Raw genomic sequence first — 20,664 nt, forward strand, 5'->3', positions numbered from 1 at the left:
TTTTTGCAGACCTGAGAGTTCATTGAACACAGCTAACAGGCCGTTCACGTACACAGATCTATTGGTAAACACCTTTTGTGCATCTGCAGAGAAGTACAAGCAGAACACCAATATTTTATATCTGGACACCCGGGCATAATCCTCTATTGACTTTAGCAAGGATGGGATTGAGTGAGATGCGTCTTCGGACAGGATTAATATATCGTCTGCATATGTGGCCACTTTTATTTTCATGTTATTGAAAGAAACTCCAGCTATATCTGGGTTGGCCATGATCCTGAGCAGTAAGGCCTCTAGTGTCTAAATGAATTGTGATGGAGAAAGGGGGCAACCCTGTCGGGTACCCCTCTCTAGATTAAAGGCTGAGGAGAAGAAGCCATCTGAACGTACTCTAGCACAGGGGGCACTATATAAGGCCAAGACCATTCTCAAAAAGGTGTCACCGAGGTTATATTTCAACAGGGTTTCTCGAAGAAAGGACCAAGAGACCCTATCGAAGACCTTATCAGCATCAAGGGTGATGGCTACAGTGTCTTGAAGTTGCGATTTTTGCTTTCTCAATGATGAGACAAAGAAGGCGGGCGTTATCGCTTTATAGTCTGTTTTTCATGAAGCCCACTTAAGAGTGATTAATTAAAGACAGCAACAACGGTTCAAGTCTTTAACACAGTATTTTGGTGTAGATTTTTGCGTCTAAGTTTATTAATGAAATCGGTGTATTGTTTTTCACCAACAGAGGGTCCTTGCCCTCTTTTGGGATAACCACGATAGTGGCCTCGCTGGTTAAACCGGTAATGGATCCTGTGTCTGAGAAGTGCCGGAATAAGGCAAGGAGAGTAGGTGAAAGTGCTCTCCTCCTAATGTATTAGCTTTGCACCAACACTTTAAAAATATATATATTGTTGTACTTTACGAATAATTCCTTTCCAAACTGTGCGCCCCGTTCCAAATGTTTTCTTTGAGTCTTCAATTACTTGAGAGTGGTCATTCCACTGAAGTCAAGGAGATCGACTAATATCTGAGATTTTGTTCGCTAGGGTCCCACCATATTCACTAGGGTCATCTATGTATGGCTTTTCACTCCTGTACGAGGTGGGCTCAGAACGATGGCCTTTTCTGAAATGAATCAGGGACTTATAAAGTGTGCCTACTCAACGGTGAGAGTCTCAAAGCTCAGGGATCTGGGTCTGCAGTTCTGTCGAAGAGCCAGGTCTTGAGGTCCTTCCTGAATTGCAGCAGCGATGGTGATTGCTTGAGGTGCAGACGCAGGTAGTTTCAGGTCTTCGCACTGAGGTAGGAAAAGGATATTCCTCCAGGCGTGGTCTTGCGGATCCGTGGGACGGTGGCCAGGGCCAGTTGGGCGGAGCGAAGATGTCTGGTGGGTGTGGAAAGAGTGGTTGTGGTGTGCAGGTCCGGTGTTGTGGAGGGCTTTGTAGGCATGCGTGAGAAGCTTGAAGGTGATTCTCTTGTTGACAGATAGCCAGTGAAGGTCTCTCATGTGGCCAGTGATGTGGTTGTGGAGTGGAATTTTCAGGATGAGTCTGGCGGACGCTTTCTGGATGGTCTGCCGTTTCTTTTGGAGTTTATGGGTGGTGCCGGCATGGAGCATGTTTCGGTAGTCAAGTCTTCTGCTGATGAGTGCATGGGTGACAGTTTTTCTGGAGTCGGTGTGGATCCACTTGAAGATCTTATGAAGGAGGCAGACCGTGTGGAAGCAGGATGACGCGGTGGCGTTGATTTGGCGGTTTCATTAAGAGCGAGGAGTTCAGGATAATGCAGAGGTTTAATGCGCGGTCCGTGGGTATGCGGGGTATTCAGAGCGTTGCAGGCCACCAAGAGTCATCCCAGGCGGAGGAGCCCAGGATGAGGACTTCTGTCTTGTCTGAGTTAAGCTTGAGGCAGCTGTCCTTCATCCAGATGGTGACTGCCTTCATCCCGTCGTGGAAGTTGCTCTTGGCTGCTGTGGGTTCATCAGTGAGGGAGAGAATCAGCTGGGTGTCGTTGGTGTAGGAGACTAAGTTGAGTCTGTGGCTTCAGACCATAGCTACAAGCGGGGCCACGCAGATGTTGAAGAGAGTGGGGCTCAGGGAGGATCCCTGAGGGACTCTGCAGCTGATCTCTGTGGGTTCGGATTAGAACGGTGAAGTCTGACTCTCTGTGTTCGGCCGGTGAGGAAGGAGCAGATTCATTTTAGGGCTTTGTCGTGGATACCGGCATCGTGGAGTATTGGGCAGAGGGTGTGGTGGGAGATGATGTCGAAGACGAGGATGAGGGCTGCAGTCTAGCCTCGGTCGGGGAGGGTGCGTATGTCATCTGTAGCGGCGAGGAGAGCCATCTCAGTGCTTTGGTTACTTCTGAAGCCTGATTGGGAGAGGCCCAGAATGTTGTTTGTTTCTACGAACTCAGAGTTGGGCGTTGATGGCTTTCTCAATTACTTTGGCTCGGAGGGGGAGCAACGAGTTAAGTCTGTAGTTCTTGAGGTCCATCGGGTCGGCAGAAGGATTCTTCCGCAGGAGGTTGATCTCTGGGTGCTTCCAGTCTTCCAGGAACGTTGCGGACTTGATGGAGTAGTTGATGGTGCTGCTGAGTTTGGGGGCGATGGAGGTGCCGGCTCAGTTGAAGATATGGTGAGTGCAGGGAGCTGAGGGGGCTCTGGAGCGGATGCTCTTCATGATCCTCAGGGTGTAGTCAGAGGTGAGGGCAGTCCAGTTGGTCAAGGTCTGCCGGGGGCAGTGGTTGCTTTACTTGGGTTGCAAAGCTGTCATAGATCTCCTTGATCCTGCGGTGGAAGAAGGTGGCAAGGTTGTCACAGAGGTCTTGGGACGGGGGGGGATGTCTGCTTTCTCTGTGCTGGGTTTGGCGAATTCTATTACTATGGCAAAGAGTTCTTTGCTGTTGTGTGCGTTGGCGTTGATGTGTTTCTCAATGGCTGCTTTTTTTTGTCGTTCCGATGAGGCGATGATGTGCGGTGATGGCGGAATTGAAGGCTACGCAGTCTGCCATTATCTTGCTGCTCGTCTTTCTTTTCTCGCGCCGTCTGCAGGTGTGCCTGGACTCTTGGAGGGGGAGGTGAGCCAGCTGGCCTTCTTGGAGGGCTGCTTGCCTTAGAGTTTGAGTAGGGCCAGTGTGTTGGCACAGTTGGAGATCCAGCGGTGGAGGTTGCGTCTTGCGGTGTTGACATCTGTGGATGTCTGTGGTGGGGTTTTGCTGAGGGAGGTGGTGAGCTGGTCTTCTTTGACATTGTTCCAGCTTCTGCGAGGGTCGGAGTGGGTGTGGTGGTCTACAGTAGGTTTGGAGAAGGAGAAATGGACAGTGATGGTCAGTTCGGTGTTGCTCGGAGGTGTGGCTAACGGAGATGTTGTTGCTAGCACCAAATACACTCCCTAGTTTACTCCCTTTATCAATAGTCCCTGGGTGAAGTGGTATTTTTCATTTTTGCTCTTTATATGTCCACAGCGCAACATAGTAGCTTTTTTATACCTGCTTCGTTATACTTCTAGTTAGTCACAAAACAAGTGTTATGGATACGTATCTTCTAATGGCTAATGGTAACAGTTCTGTGTTACACGCAACACCCTGAAAATAAATGTACAAGCAATTACTTTAGGAAAAGACAACATAGAATCTTCAGTGGTGCAGTCTATAACAAGGACATATCAGATGCCCTTACAACAATATCACTCTCTTGAGTAATTAAAGCCCTTGTAAATTAAAGTAAGACACCCAGTGCGGATTGAAGCAAGGCAAATTTTCATTCTCTGTCAGAAATTGTAATTATAATAGTAATTAGCATTACAGTCAAAACATAAGTAGTTCGGTGTGTTCTCCAATTTTCCAGAAATATCTGGAAGAACAGCAGGATTATTGGAACATCGAATCGTCTATACTATTTTATTGCAAGAGTTGCGGAATGGCTTGGTGCTATTTTCTAAAGTTTCATGTGCATAATTAATTGTGCCAGCAGACAGTATAGACAATTTGTAGAATGGCGTCTGGCTGCAAGGATGGCATCAACCACGTAGGTCAGCAAGGCAAAAGCATACGGTTGACATCAATCTCCACTACTGGCTCAGTGATAACAGAGGGTCACAGTCCAGGGAAGTCTACCCTTTTCTGTTGACCTTCTCTGCACTGTCAGTGGGCAAATCAAAAACAATGTTGGCTTTTTTTGGGATATACGAAGTTGGGAAAATGGCCATATGGCTATTGTAGTAATGAGCAAAGGGAGTAATGTTGTCCCTAAAGTATTTGCCTTTTGGTCCTGTTACACCCGGCCAGCCTTAGGGTGGTCTTTCCCAAAACTTTTTGCCTGCTTTCCTCCAATTTTAATGCATTCTTTGTTGGCCTTAGGACTGTGAGCACTTTACCACTGCCAACCAGTGCTAAAGTGCATGTGCTTCTCCCCTAAAACATGGTTTGATTGACTTATCCATAATTGTTATATTTAATTTATCTAGGAGTCCCTAGTAGACTGCACTACCTGTGCCCAGGGCCTGTAAATTACATGCTACTAGTGGGCCTGCAGCACTGATTGCGTCACCCACACAAGTAGCCCTTTACACATGTCTTAGGCCAGCCACTGCAGAGCCTGTGTGTGCAGTTTACACTGCCATATCGACTTGGCATTTTAATTCCCTTGCCAAGCCTCTAAAGCCCCTTTTATTACACATGCCACCTCTAAGGTAGGACCTAGGTAGCCCACAGGGCAGGGTGCTGTGTAATCAAAAGGTAGGACATGTTATTTTACATTTTGCATGTCCTGGTAGTGAAAAACAACCACATTTCATTTTTCACTACTGTGAGGCCTGCCCCTCTCATAAGTTAACATTGGGAATTCCTTCTTACACTTATAAGATGTAATCCCTGAATGAGAAGGAGTGGATCTGCCATGTTTCCTTTCACTGGAATGGTAATGATATATCCACTTTACTGGTAAAGATGAATGTATCACTACCCTTTTTTAAATGCACTTTTAGAAACATGGTATTTTTCTGCTCTTAGCCCTGTGTGCCATCCTGCGCGGGATGGGAAGAAGGAGATGACACACATTAATGGGATGTGTCCTGTCCCCACACAAAGGGCTGCATACCACCATGTAGTGAGTCTAGAGGCAGAGCTGGTAGAGCGGTCCTCAAATCCCCTCTTAGAAGTCACCTCCACTTCAAAGGCTCAACTGGGTATAAGTAGTGGGTCCCTGACCCCATCAAATCAGACAATACTGGACCTGTGAAGAACTCTGACAGAAGGACTGCTGTGATGCTACAAGGGCTGGCCCTCTGCTGGACTGCTGCTCTGGAAGAACTGGTTTTCTGCTGTACTGCCCTGCTTCCTTCTACCTTCTGCCCTGAAAGGACTAGACCCATCTCACTTGAACCCTGAGTGCCCCCAAGGGCATGCTGGCTTGCCCCCTGCTGCAAGTCTCAGGGACATCAAAGACTTCTCAACCACCTCCAACAGCACTTGTACTTTGTTGCAAATTTTGCCCTGCCAAGTGGTGCCAATCCAGTCCTGCGCCCTTGGAAGTGGGTATAAAATGCTGCAGCTGCTAAAAATCCACACATTAACAACTTTGCACAGACCGGAACAAGCGCCTCCCCCCCCCCCCCCCCCCCCAACGCATTGTTGCAGCTGCATGGACTTTGGACCACATATCGCCAACTGTGCAGCGCACTGCCTCCATATCCCGACGTATCCTTTACATCCTGCAGCTCAGTGACAACGCATCGCCTTTGATCCTTTGGTTCGATACCAACACATTGCCTATTTGCTACTTGCATCCCGACTCCGTCGACCATGCATCCTAGGTACCATTAGGCAGGCCAGGGCTGGTCTCTGTATCTGACCGGCGCGCCATTGGGATCAGCCTGAACTTTTGGATTTAACCCTGTGCAGCGCAACCAGATACCCTCGGTTGGCACTTTAAGCATTTAAGCACTATATTTTAATTTAGCCTTTAAAATTTCATAACTGTGGTTATATTTATTGGATTTTTGTAGTTTTAGTCTTGTTTTATTCATAGAAATATAGGCCCTGTTTCTAAACTGGTGTGGAGCTTTTTGTGGTGTTTTTTACTGTGTTCCTGTTAGAGTGTTGCACAAATAATTTACACATTGCCTGTTAAGTTAAGCCTGCCTGTTCTGTGGCAAGATGATAGAGGGTGAGAACAGGATCATTTATGGTGTGCATCCGACTTACCCTGACTAGGATTTGGGTTCCTGCTTGGACAGGGGGCATACATCTGCCAACCAGAAACCCAAGTTCGAACAGGTCCCAAAAAGGACAAGACGCGACATTATAGAATGTCTTTGCTTTATGTTTTACAAGTATTCAAGCTATTTTCATAAATATAAAGCTTAACCACCAGCGTTGAGTGGTAATTCGAGTGAGGGTGGGAGAGAGGGCGGTTGTGGGCTAGGGGGAGACACACACTCCCATAAAACCCATGCATTAACACGAATGCACACCTTCGCCCACTATTCACAAGCCAATAAACACATACACATAGACCCATTCACAGCAAGCACTCACAAATACAAACACATTCGTACCTACACACACGCGCCAAACATAAAAAAAAAAAACTTACTGGGCTGCAGTGGTGATTTCGGGTGGTGGGAGGGAAGCCTCACTGCTTCCCAACGATTGGGCCTGCTGTCTCCTATCATTGACTGACTTTGTTATGGGTCTGCAAATGAGAGGGAGCTGCAGTCCCTTACTCACAGAGTATTATGGGGTCGGTAAGATTGCAGACCCCACCTCACACGTGGCCCTGGACATTCCACAGTTTAACACTGAAGCACTCAGGTGAAAGGCTATCAGTGATGCTCTCCCTCGTCATGAGGGGGAGGACCCCAAGCGCTTTGACAGTAAAGTTCAACGCAGGCAGCCTAACACCAGCACATTTAGTGCAAGTACAGCGCCTCATTGCCTGACCTGGACATGAACAGTGTCTGTCAGGTTGACCTTAGCTCAGCCTGACAGATCCTCTCGGGTTGAGAAAAAGGTGGATCCTTAAGAACGGGCTGCCGCTGTTAACCACCTATTCCACTGAAGTTTTCTACAAGAAAAAATACCTACAAAATGCCATCTTAGAAGTATGGTACTTGCCAGTAACACATATGTCCGAATCTGGTGTCTGTTACTTCTAATCCTGAATTTTTTGTATATTTTCAAACTTAATACGGTAATGTCTTCTAGATAGTTAAGACGACCGACCTTTACCCACGGTTCACTATAGTAATTGTAATGAGTGATAGTTCTGTAATCTTTCTGCCAAATACCTATTGTTTTCAACATGTGCTAGAAGGAACCTTAAGACTAGAACAGGCTATCTGAAATTCAAGTTCCTGCTGCAAAAACCAAAGTCTGAGTTAGGCATACTACTGAGACAAGTAAGAATATGCTCAGGGACCGTCATTGTCTGGAGAATGGTGTTCCACACAAAGTTGTGACACTTTTTTCTCTCGTTCTTTATGCTTAATGTTTTTTTGAAGTGAGACATCTTTACATACTGTGTTTCCAGAAACAAGTAGGTTAGAAGACATCTTCAAAATGAAAAAGACTCCTCAAATAGGCAACATTAATTAACAATTTTATACTATTGTACATTTCTTAAAAGTGCAAGGTTACTTATCTATTACTTAAGGACACTTACATCATGAACTTCATTTTCAGAGTGTATCATGTTCTGTATATCCATGTCACTTTCAACAGAAGGGCATTCAGATGCATCCAATTCCATTGGCTCCACTACAGAGGCGGTAGACACAGTGAAAATGCCATGAGTATTAACACAAACCTTTACTTTTACTTTTGCTTTATCTCCATCTTTAGGAGCTGCAATGTTCTGAACAACAAAATGACCTGGAAAAATAAAGAAAGAATTTGTTTTATACATATAAAGTTAGTACATTTAGTTTAAAAAATTGTGATGTTGTTTCATATGTCATCAGTGATGCGAAAGAATGTCATGAGTGATGTCATATGTGAAGTCATAAGCAGTGCATGGTGGGGGCCCAAGTTCTAGTTAGAGCTGCTAACTATTACTGGTGAATTTCTGTGTTTTTTTAGTTTAAAACGTTAATATTGTCACTGTCAAATTCACCTAACTATAACGCTACTTTAACCTTTCCTTTTTTGGGGTGAATTTCTAAGGGTTTTTCTTCCAAACAAAAACAGTTCTTTTTATCACTCCTAAATATAATGTTACTTTAACCTTTGTTTTTTTCATTGAATATATATATGGATTATGTTACTTACCCTGTAAGCATCTGTTCTTGGCACGTAGCGCTGTAGACTCATATGCTTTGCATTCTCCTGCCATCTAGTGTTGGGCCCGGATGTTTGCAAGTTGTTTTTCTTTGAAGAAGTCTTTGCCAGTCACGAGGTAAGGTGACTCCTCCTTTTGGTGACGGTGATAGTGTGCATGGGCATCGACTTCGTTGTCAGATTGTTTTCCGGCAAAAAGGTGAGGATGGAGTAAGTAAGTGTAGTATAGATATGTCCATGCATATATAATGTGAATAACAAGAACTGCAACAGCCATAAGCATCTGGGGAGGAGGGAGGGCGCCTGTGAATCTACAGCTCTACATGCCAAGAACAGATGCTTACAGGGTAAGTAACATAATCCGTTCAAGGCATGTGTGCTGTAGATACACATGCTTGGCATAGACTGTATAGCAGTACCCTCCGAAAGCGGTGGCTAACCAATGGGTGTTGCAGTTGTTTCAAAAAGTGTTTTTAGCACTGCCTGCCCGACATTAGCCTGTTGACGCGCTGACACATCTACCCAATAATGTTTTGTAAATGTGTGTGGTGTAGACCATGTAGCTGCCTTGCATATGTCAGCTATGGGAATGTTACATAAAAAGGCCATAGATGCCAGACCTGCTTCGTATTTATTTCAATCACATTCATCAGGTTACTGATAGCAACTAGATGGAAAGATTCTGATCCCCCAATGTTTCAAGAGTGGATGGCCCACTTAATCGCGATCTATAATTTAGAACAAACGCTTTACGAATGCAAGGGCAGTCATGCTAGGAGATGGGGAGAAAACTTTGACTCCCAATTTTAAAATGGCTACAGAGGGAAGGTTAATTGAATTATGACTGTAAGAAAGTGGAAGACAATCTTAATTAACTGCTATAATAATTATTATTTTGTATACATGAAAGGCAATTGTTTTTACCCCTGAATTGTTATTAATGTAACCCCTAATTGTGTAAAAGGTTAATCATGGGATTTTTGGAATTAATGTATAATGTACTATAAATAACTTATTTTTGTATGTATTTGCGTAATCCCTCTCTGGAAGAAAAATAGAAAATAAAAAAAGGAATCTGAGGCAAAAAAAAAAAACAGGCCATTGATGCTCCTGTTTTGCGAGTAGAACGTGCTCTAGGAGGTACTGTTAAAGTTCTGTTAGCTTTAGTAAAGCAAGGTTGAATACATTTGAGAATCCATCTTGAAATGCCAGATTTTGAGATGGGCTTCCCTTTATGAGGTGGAGCAAAAGCAACAAAAAGTTGTTTTGCGAAAATATTTTGTCATATCAATGTAGTACAATAATGCTCTTTTTGACATCAAGGGCCTCATGTAGGTAAATAAATTTTACCGGTTCTTAAATACCGAGCCGTACCGAATCGGTAAATTAGAATCGGTAAGTTATATGTAGGTAAAAATTCGGTAACAGTTACCGATTCGGTAACATTCGGTAAATACGAATCGGAATTCACCGAATCGGTAAATACCGAGGTGATAATTACCGAATCGGAAAATACCGAGGTGGTATCTACCGATTCGGAAAATACCGAGGTGGTATCCACCGAATCGGAAAATACCGAATCGGTATGTACGGATTCGGTAAATAACATCACATGACTTGACGAAACAGCTAATCCTGTGCAACGACAGCCCACCCAACCAGGAACTGCCCACACCCAGGCAGGTGTACACAATTAGCCGACGTGGCCACACCCAGGCAGGTGTACATAATTAGCCGACCCTGGAGAGGCTTGGAGTGCAGAGGAGAGGCAGGGAGCAGTTGCATGTGCGAGCGGGAAACGAACAGCATGTCCAGCCAGAGAACACAGAAAGACGGAGGGGAAAGGAGGAGGAAGCTCAAATTCAGCCCCAAGGAACTCCAGGTGCTGGTGGAGGAGGTGGTGAAGCAGCACCAGAAGCTGTTTGGGAGGCAATCCCTGCAAGTGCCTGAGGCCGAAAAGCGCAACATATGGCTGGCCATCCAGGCGCAGGTCAATGCTGTGGGAGTGACCCACAGGGACATTGAGGTCCTCAAAAAGCGCTGGTATGACCTGAGGATTGTGACCAAGAGGAAGATGGGCGACATCCAGAAGGAGGCCAGCCAGACCGGAGGTGGAACCAACAGGGCACCTGCCCTCACCGAACTGGAGGAGCTGGTGGCGGCCACAATCGAGCAAGAGAGCGTCGTGGGTCTTGGGGACGCCGACAGCTCTGCCAGAGCCGCAACACACCAAGGTAAGACGAAAGCACAGCAATGTAGCCCCCCCTACCCCTATCCCACATCCCCCATTGTGAAACGAGAATCACACTGCAGTCCACACGTGTCAGTGCAGACAGGCAATGCATTCCGGGAGATGTAGTCAGGGCAACACTAACCATGACGTAAATGTCACAGGGCAACAGGGCATGTCACGCACTCGAGGCACAAGGAGACAGAGGACAGATTGGAATGTGAAATGATTTATTGTGACGCTTGCAATGCAGCCCTTCGGGGACACTGAGCCAATGTTGTTTTTCTGTCCACAGATGTGACATCATGCAGTACAGGGCATGCTGCAGGGGAGACGGCACACCTGCCACAAAAATCACCTCTAGCCAGCACGAGTTCAGACCAGGGAGCAGGCCCACTGGCAGCCGCACCACCAACACAGCCAGCCTCGCCGCACACAGAGCCAGCATCACCTCACCGAGAGCCAGCATCACCACAACCACAGCCAGCATCGCCACTCATGTTCGAATCACCGGCCACATCTCCGCTTGCAGGTGTGAGAATGAGGAGGCGTCCAGCAGCCAGGCTACGAGCCTTCGACACCTCGTCAGACGACAGCATGGGCCCAGAAGACCGCACCGGGCACCAGGAAGGGAGCCATCCCACTGTGCCCCACACCTCACAGGCAGCACAGACGGGAGCAAGAGGGCGCCGCAGGTCGCGTGTCCAGAGTCCACCAGCACCCACTGACGGCCATGGTGTCTTCTTGGGGCTCGAGGGCCAAATGTTGAAGCAACAGCGCCTGCAATCAAAGGCAGTTATGTCAGTCCAGAGGCACATGCGGGTGATGAAGACAAGCTTAGTCAACATGGACACAAACATTGGCGGCATGGCTGCGGGCATTCGGGACATGTCCCAGTCAATCCAGCAGTTGTGCAGCAAATTAGATGCTGACATCGAAGCACGGCGCCGGGAACGCCAGAGAAGGGACACTACCAGCAGGGCACTCAACCGTCTGGCAACTGCGACTTCCCTACTTTGCCGGCGCTCTGTGACGATGCAGGAGGGCCTAACGCAGTGCTGCAGCGACCTGTCTCGGGGGATGGTGCAGGTGACAAGTGCACTAGGGGTGCTATTGACTAGTCAGGCGTCGACAACTGCTGCAGGGGATGCTGCGGAGCGCATCGACACCAGCAGCAGCATCACACCCCCCGTCCCAGAAGCACGCAGGAGCAGCAGGCGGCTTGGGGTTGGCTCTAGTGAGGATGCACAGGCCGTGCAATCCACCACTGCAGCGCGTATGCGCAAACATTGATGTGGCCCTGCTTAGCCACTTCCCATTGGGTGACGTAACCCTGGACATACTCCTTGTATAGATGGTATATTGCCAGATTGGCCTGTTCATGTGTTCATGGCGTGGTGCCACATTAAACTACGTCATGACTTCTCACAACTCGCTGTGTCCCCTCACTTACTCAGAAATAGTTGCATGTGATCTCTGCCCGTCTCTCTCTCCCATCGATTGCAGTTGGCACTCTAGCTGCGCTGCCCTCTGGCTGGCCTGACTCATCCTCGTTGTCCTCAACATATGTTAGTTCCACATCTGTACCTTTTTTCGTGGCAAGGTTGTGCAGCATTGCACAAGTGGCAATAATCTTGCAGCAGGTGATGGGTTTGTACTGGCGTGCGCCTCCGCTCTTGTGGAGGCAGCGGAACCTGCTCTTCAGTAGTCCAAACGTGCGCTCCACCACATTGCGTGTTGTTTTGTGGGCCACGTTGTATCGTCTCTCACTCTGGGTTGCTGGGTGTAGGTAGGGAGTGAGGATGAATGAACGGCATGCATATGCACTGTCGCCTGGATGAGTAAGAGGGAACCATCAGTTACATGCCTCTATACACTCTGATTTGCAGGTTTCAAGGGGCGTCACTGTTACTTACCCAGCAGGTATCCCTCTCCGAATTCTCCGGCACTCAGTCGTGTGTAGATCCCACTATTCTGGAAGATGTAAGAGTCGTGGGTGCTCCCAGGAAACTTTGCAACAATATCTGTGATGATGTTCCCTGCATCACAGATCACCTGCACATTGATGGAGTGGGTGGACTTCCTGTTCCTGTAGATGTGCTCTGTATCAGCTGGTGGACAGATTGGGATGTGTGTACCATCAATACAGCCGATGACATGGGGGAACTGTGCCATGTGATAAAAGTCTGTTTTTGTTTTCTGCAGTGCAGCCTGTGTGTTTGGGAAGCTTATGTAGTGGTGCATTCTCTGCATCATGGCATCCAGGAAGTTCCTGAAGAAACGGGACAGGCAACTCTGGGATACACCACCCACCGCAGCTATCACCACCTGATAACTGCCGGATGCCAGTAGATGTAGGCTGCAGAGCACCTGCACATGTGGTGGTATGGCGTGCGCCCTTCTTGTTGGCTGGTCCAGGAGTGGGTGCAGGTCCCTTATCAGGTCCATGATGGTTTCGGGGTGTAGCCTGTACCTCTCATGTATCTCTGCATCAGTCAGCTGTAGTAGTGTGATGCGCTGTCTGTAGATTTGTTCCTCCCGTCGCCACACCCTCAGTCCTGCTGCCTGTAGACGTAGGCGCCTTGCAATGACGTACATGGCGGCCATGTTGTCCACGCTGTTGCATTTTGGGATTGCTTATGTGCATTGTTGATGGTTACCACCTGCTTTCAATCCGTGTTAATTACCGACTCTTATTTACCGATTTTCCTGGATTTCTTAATTACCGCCTGCTCCTACATGTCATTTTAAATATTTACCACTTCATATTTACCGCTTCATATTTACCGATTCGTTAATTATGTATTCGGTAAACATGAATCGGTATTTTGGAATTCGGTAACTATGAATCGGTATTTACCGCCTCATATTTACCGAAAAGTGGTTTTTGGACTCCTACATCTCACTTGTCTGAATACCGGTCGGTAACGGCATATTTACCGAAAATCGGCCGTTACCGACCGGTATTTCGCTACCTACATGAGGCCCCAAGTGTGTGTAGAGTTCCCTCTCTCTTACGGAATCAGGTTGAGGAAAACATACAGGTAACTCAACTGATTGGTTGATGTGAAAAGCAGAGACAACTTTTGAGAGAAATGTTGGATTTGTACGGAGAACAATCCTATCTTTCTGCAGTTGAAAGAAGGGTTCTTCTAAAGTTAATCCCTTAAACTCACTAACTAGTCTGAGTAAAGTAATAGCTATTAAGAAGGCAACTTCCCATGAAAGAAATTGTTATAAACAATTGTGTAATAGTTCAAACGGTGGGTCCATAAGTCTTGTAAGAACAACGTTAAGATTCCAGACAGGTGCAGGTGGTACTCTGAGTGGTATTTTTCTTTTAAGGCCTTCCATAAAAGCTTTGATCACAGGTACTTTAAATAAAGATAAATGTTGCCTGTTCTGAAGATATGCTGCTACTGCTGCAACGTAGAGTCGAATAGATGTGTAGGTTAAACTTGCACATTGTAGATGCAAAATATAACAAATAATGTTTTGTATAGATGCATCTAGTAGATCAATTGAATTATTATTACACTATATGACAAATCTGTTCCACTTTGCTGAATAACAAGCTCTAGTGGTATGTATTCTTGCTTCTTCAAGAATTGTCATGCAATCTGGTTGTAGGTTTAATAACCAAACTCTATGACTTTAGGAGCCAGACCACAAGGTTGAGGTCTTTGAGATATGGATGTCTGATTTCTCTATGGTTCTGTGTGAGAAAATTTGATGTTATGTGAAGCTTCTAATGTGGAACCACTGGCAGTTCGAACAGTGTGGTGAACCATGGTTGACGAACCCATGTGGGAGCTACGAGAATCAGTGTGAGAGATGTCTGCCTGAGTTTTCGAACTAGAAATGGAGGGAGAGGGAGAGGCGGAAAAGCGTACGCAAATATCCCTGACCAATTCATCCATAACTCATTGTCTTTGAATAGAGGGTGTAGGAATCTGGAGGCAAAGTCTAGGCATTTTGAGTTCTGTGCTGTGGCAAAGAGGTTTATTTGTGGAAATCCCCATTTATTTAAAGTACGGAAGGAGAACTTCTGGGTGAAGTTCCCATTTGTGTATTTGTTGTTTCTTTCTGCTGAGGAGATCAGCAAAAATGTTGTCTGTGCCTGGAAGGTGCTCTCCTAGTAGATCGAGTTTGTGATGAATTGGCCAATGCAAAATGGTCTGAGAAAGGCGTGACATTTGAGAGTGCCCACCCACCTGTTTTTGTATATAGTACATTGCCATATTGTCCGTCCAGATTAAGACAACTTTCTTTACTAGGTAGGGTAGAAAAGCTTTCAACGCTAGTTGAACTGCTTGCAGCTCTAGGTATTTCATGTAATAGTTCTGCTGTTTGAGTCCCAAAGACCCTGAACTGTCAACTGTTGTAGGTGTGCCCCACTACCTGTGAGAGATGCATCTGTTGTGAGCACGACTTGTAAAACAGGGTCGATGAACGACCGGCCTTTTGACAAATTTAGTGTGTTCTACCACTGCAAAGGGTGAGGAGTGCAGTTTTCTAGCAGCACTAGATCTGTCAGCTGACCCTGTGCTTTATTCCACTGACGTGCTAAGCATTCTTGTAGAATGATGCCATCATCCCTAGTAACTGCATGAATGTTCTGGCTGAGAGATACTGGTTGACTGTTGTAACAGTGTCTGCAAATTCTGAATCCTGGCTAGATTGGGATATGCTATTTGAGTGTTTTGAATGTCTCCTGGGTATGGTTGTGTCTGACTGGGTTGAAGATGGGATTACTGTGAATTGACTATGAATCCCAACTGATGTAGAAGATTTAAGGTAATCTGAGTGTGATGCACACATTTGATATGTGATTTGGCTTTTATGAGCCAATTGTCTAAGTATGGGAAGACATGCATTTGTTGCCATCTCAGATGTGCCGGTACTACTGCCAATCACTTGGTGAACATTTTGGGTGCAGTTATTACTCCAAACTGAAGCACTATGAACTGATAATGATTTTCCCTATCACAAATCTGAGGTATTTGTGATGTGCTGGGTGAATAGGTACACGAAAGTATGCATCCTTTAAGTCTAGCGTTGACATAAAGTCTCCTTTTTGCAAAAGTGAAAGTACTTGCTGCAGAGTGACCATGTGGAAGTGTTCTGACAATATATATAAGTGTAGTGTTCTGAGATCCAAAATTGGTCTTATCGAACTGTCTCTTTGGGGAATTAGGAAGAATAGTGAATATACTCCTGTTCCTTGTTTTTGTAATGGGACCAGTTCTATACCTCCTTTTGTTAGAAGAGCTTGTATTTTCTGTTTGAGTAGATATTTGTGTTCTAAAGACAGTTTGTGAACACGAGGGAGGATGTTGGGGGGTTGCTTTTGAGTTCCAAGCAGTAACTATGTTGGATAATATCCAGCACCCATTTGTCTGTTATTGACTGCCAAATGGGTGGAAACTGATGTAGTCTTCTCCCTACAGGTGATAAATGTTCGGGGGAGCCGATATTAAGTCACTATTTGTTATTAGCGGGTGGGGTTCGGGATGGTGTACCTCAACCTCTGCCTTTGAAAAATTGTTACCTCTGTATCCACCTCCATAAAATCCTCTAGAGGAAGGAGACTGTGCCTGTGTTTTATATGCAGGTGTGGAGGCATCTGCGGTATTATTTTTGGAGCCCGCTCTGTAGAAGAAGCGACAAAAGGAACCTCTATTTGCCGGAGACTGAAGGGTACCCATTGATACTGCCACTTCTGTGTCCTTTTTCATCTTTTCTAGCGATTGGTCTGAGGTCCAAAAAGGTGTTCTTTGTCGAATGGTGAATTAAGAATAGTCTGTTGAACCTCTGTTTTAGAACCAGAGATTCGGAGCCATGCATGCCTCCTTAGTAAAATGCTGGTATTGAGTCCTCTAGCTGCAATATCTGCAGAATCTAAAGCACATCTAATGGATGAATTCGAAATAAGCTTGGCTTCCTGCACTATTTCTTGGCCTTTTTTCTTGTGTTCTTCTGAAAGATATTGTAATAATTCTTCCATTTCATCCAAATGTGCTCCATCATACATAACTAACAGCCCTTGAGTGTTTGCTATTCTTCCATGTATGGCTGATTGAGCAGCTACTCTCTATCCAGAGACATCTATTAACTTTGACTCCTTATCAGGAGGAGGTGCTTCTCCTTAGCTTTGTGAATTTGCTCTGACATGCGTTTGAAACTACCAATGATTCTAAAGGCAACTGACCCTTAATAAATACAGGGTCAGATGGAGGAGCTTTGTATTTTTTATCTACTCTAGGTGTGAGAATGCGCAACCTAACAGGATCTTTAAAGATTTTGTCTGCATCCCTCCTCATGCCCTTTAACATGGGCAAAGACTGAGATGTTCTGTGTGTATATCGTAAAGTTTCAAAAAGGAAATCTTCTTCTAGGTCCTCTTTATGTAAAGTGAACCCATGATAAGTGGCTGCTCTGGCAATTAACTCTTGATCAGTGTTATTATCATCAGGAGTGGAAGGTTTGGCTGGATACAGATCAGGATCTGTGTCTCCGGGTGGGTCAATGTTATAATCACCCCATGTGTCAGGTAGCTGATCATCATTGGCTTCATTATCAGCTATATCTGGATCTATGTTTGGAGACCCTGGAGGTGTTATGTGGATTATCTTGTTTGGGAACCAGTTTGTGCTGTATTTCCTCCAGAATTGGCTCTGGTGGCTTCAAAGAGCATCTTTGTCTTTAGGTGGCGAAAATTTTGGTGCCAAACTGGATTTGCCTTTTTTATCTTTTGATGACAAATGTTTCGGCATCAAGGGAGTGTCATCTCGGTTCAAGCCCGAACTGGAAGGCTTGACTTTTTGTTTTTGTTGCAAAGCCAGAAGGCGGGACATTGGAATCAGAGTCTCGATGCATACCATCGTCTGATGGCAGTGGTGGCCCAGAAGCCTTTAGCTTGATTGGAGTGAGTTTCGTGGGCAATGGGTTTGTTACTCACTGCACCCTGTCCAGATGGAACGTCGTAGGACTCGAGTTCAATCTCCAACTCCGAATCAGATTCCTCAACGGAAAAGGCCTCTTCTTCTTCCACCGCCGACGCCTCTGTCTGTTCTTGTCCGGCCTCTTCACCAAAGATATCGTGAGTTTCTTCATTAGACTGTTGCTGTATGTCTCTGTGTCCGACGCGATGGTCTCAAGAGTCTTTATCGAACGGAACAACCTAGACGCGTAACGGTCTTCCTCTTTATGCTCCAGGGAGAGACAAAGGTTACAGACCTTATGAAGATTGGTGGTATTTAGAATGACACCTAGGACAGAATTGGAATGGCGTTTATTCCATCAGCGGAAGACTGGATGTAGGATCTTCGAACCGGAGAAGATCTAGGCATCAATTCACGCCCGAACCCAATGGCGGAAAAAAACTATCTAACAATGGAGTCGATGCCCAGGCAAACTTGCAAACATCCAGACCCAACACTAGATGGCAGGAGCATGCAAAGCATGTGTATCTACAGCACACATGCCTCGAACATACATAGATATTATTGATATATGTATATTCACTGAAAAAACAAAGGTTAAGGAATTGTTATAGTTAAGCCTTGTAATAATATAAAAAACACATGGTTAAAAAAAATGCCCCCCACCCACCTAAACCACTGCAATTCACCAGTTGGTAGTTTGAGCTAACTGACTTTGCACTCCCGCTATGTACAATACAATCATTCGACCTATTCATCTACTGATGAAATTAATCATCCATGACCACACCCTTTCAGCCATCAATTTTTACAGCAAGCCATAAACATTTATCTAGTTCATTCTCCAATCCACACTCACTAATCAACCCATTCTCCATAGACTGATTCTTATATGCATATACTTACTCAACTACACAACATACTAACAAATGTACCAGTCAGTGAAATGTGTTCACTTATTAAAAGAACCAAACATAATACAACTGTTGCCTACCTACAAACCAATCATTTGTAAGTTGATGCACATGGCTATGGAATGAGTTGATAGGGTAACCATTATCAACTCTAACCTTGAAAGAGGCTAGTAGAATAGATCAGACATGAACAGAACCTGTTTTATTGGCTTTGAATACTCTTGATTCAAAAATATTTGGAATAGTACCACAATATGTGACCAGTGTACACATATTCTTCCTATAATCCACATATTCCCGTAATAATGACATACTTTGATCCCCATCAGTTTTCAAGCAGAAAGAAAAGTTACTCACCTGTAATGTAATTCTAGTTCTCTTCCAGGGGAATCCTCATCAAAAATGGAACCTTTTGGTCCATAGGGTTGGTCAGTTAGTTGTACCTTTAATGTCAAAGGAGCGTTCCTTTTATAGGACGGTTTGCCTCACCCACCCGAGGTTGCCATGCTTCATCATTTAGAAACTCATCGTACCGTGAAGCCTAGTCAAGAAACTGAGGAGGGAGGGAGGGAGGAGCTCAGGGATGTCTGAAGAATGGATTGTGGTGGTTCTGGATACACCATATGCAAAATCTCTTCCACTTGAAGGTGTATTATTTTATTGTGGGAGGACGCTTGGCTTCTTTTAGAATGTTCATGACCTAGATGCCCACATTGAAGGAATTCAGGAGCCATACATCTAAGTTTAGTGATGGAAGGTTTGGGGTGCAGAATCTGGCCCCCAACCTTGTTCAGGAGATTCTGTCTACCCGGCAATCCCTTGTGAAGAAGGTCCATCAACTGCCACTGATGAGGCCACTCAGATGCAATCATTATCATCCTGGTTTTGGACCAATAAAATGTGTCCAGAACTGTTGGAATGATGGGAATGGATGGAAATGCGTAGAAATGTTCTCTGATCAGTCGACAAAAACAGCATTCCCCATCGCTCCTGGTTAGTAACATCTGGAGTAGTCTTGCATAGTCTTGACACTTTTTTCATTTATGTCTGCAAATAAGTCTATTTGAGGATATCCCAATCGTGGAAAATTCCTTGTACAACATTGTCGCGGTTTTCTTAGAAGGTACATCTGAGAGTGTCCGCTTCCATGTTTTAAGCACCTGGGATACAGACAACTGTAATTGTCAACTTTCTTGCAAGAAGCCATTTCCATATTGTTAGAACTGGGGGTCTCTAGTTGGCAGAGGTAGGTACCTTTGACCAAGTAGAGACCCTTGCTTCTAGTCAGGGTAAGGGGGCTACACTCCTAAATAACCCCTGCTCACCCCCTTGGTAGCTTGGCACGAGCAGGCAGGCTTATCTCAGAGACAGTGTGTAAAGCATGTGTGAACACATACAGTAATACAGTGAAAACGCTACAGATGGACACCACACAGGTTTTATAAAAATAATCTTTATATAGACTTAACACAAGGCCCAAACTACAAAAAATAGACTTAATGGTGGTAGAAATAGCTTAGTTCAAGTTGATGGTAAATGCGACACGTTTCCCACAAAAGTACCTGAAATGTGTAACGCAAAACAAACAAAAGGTTTGCAGGGAGGGTGATGCGTTCGTTCCTTGCTTCGGGGGATGCGAGGCGTCTGTTCCTCAATGCTTGAGCAAAGTAGGCGATGCGTCTGTTCCTTACCGGAGAGGAGGTGATGCATCGATCTCTTATTGCGTTCTGGTTACGATGCGACAAGATAGCGCCTGGATGTGATACGATGATCCGGTGCGAATCGGCAAGATGGCGCCCTTGATGCGATGCGACGACGTGAAGGTGATGCGTGCACACCCGACGGCCGTGCGGTGAATTCTGTAACTTCTGAGCCGCGACAGGCCCTGCGACACGATTCTCCAGGATGCGACGGCGACCCCTGTGCTGGCGACACGCTTCTCCGGTGATGCGAGGATCAGCAGATGTGGCGGAGACACGCTTCTCCGGTGATGCAACGATCAGCAGCTGCGACGGAGACACGCTTCTTCGGTGATGTGACGGCGACCTCTGCAGCGTCGACACGCTTCTCCGGTGAGGCGACGGTAACAGCTGCGGCAGCGACACGCTTCTTCTCGTTGAGTCGCGCTTCCAACTCCCGACAAGCAGACAGAATCCCCAGCAAGGAAATTCAGGGGGGAGCTGGTGGTGAAGTCTTGAAACCCTGAGACTTTAGCAGGAGGCAAGCACAGTTCAAGCCCTTGGAGATTCTTCTTCAAGATGATGAAAGTTGAAATAAAAGTCTTTCCCCGGCAATAAAGAAACCACTG

At 45.7% G+C, this 20,664-nt stretch overlaps 1 protein-coding gene across 1 annotated transcript in view; it reads right to left on the reverse strand.

The window, feature by feature from the left end:
* The window catches only part of HSPH1 (heat shock protein family H (Hsp110) member 1), a 702,844-nt gene that overhangs the window by 371,712 nt on the left and 310,468 nt on the right, over positions 1-20,664 (reverse strand). Inside the window, exon 11 of the mRNA XM_085621665.1 lies at positions 7,655-7,863. Coding sequence (XP_085477791.1) covers positions 7,655-7,863 — 209 coding nt within the window. The remainder of the gene's footprint in view (positions 1-7,654; positions 7,864-20,664) is intronic.

The sequence above is a fragment of the Triturus cristatus genome, chromosome 8, assembly GCF_964204655.1.
Source record: "Triturus cristatus chromosome 8, aTriCri1.1, whole genome shotgun sequence".
Taxonomy (NCBI): domain Eukaryota; kingdom Metazoa; phylum Chordata; class Amphibia; order Caudata; family Salamandridae; genus Triturus; species Triturus cristatus.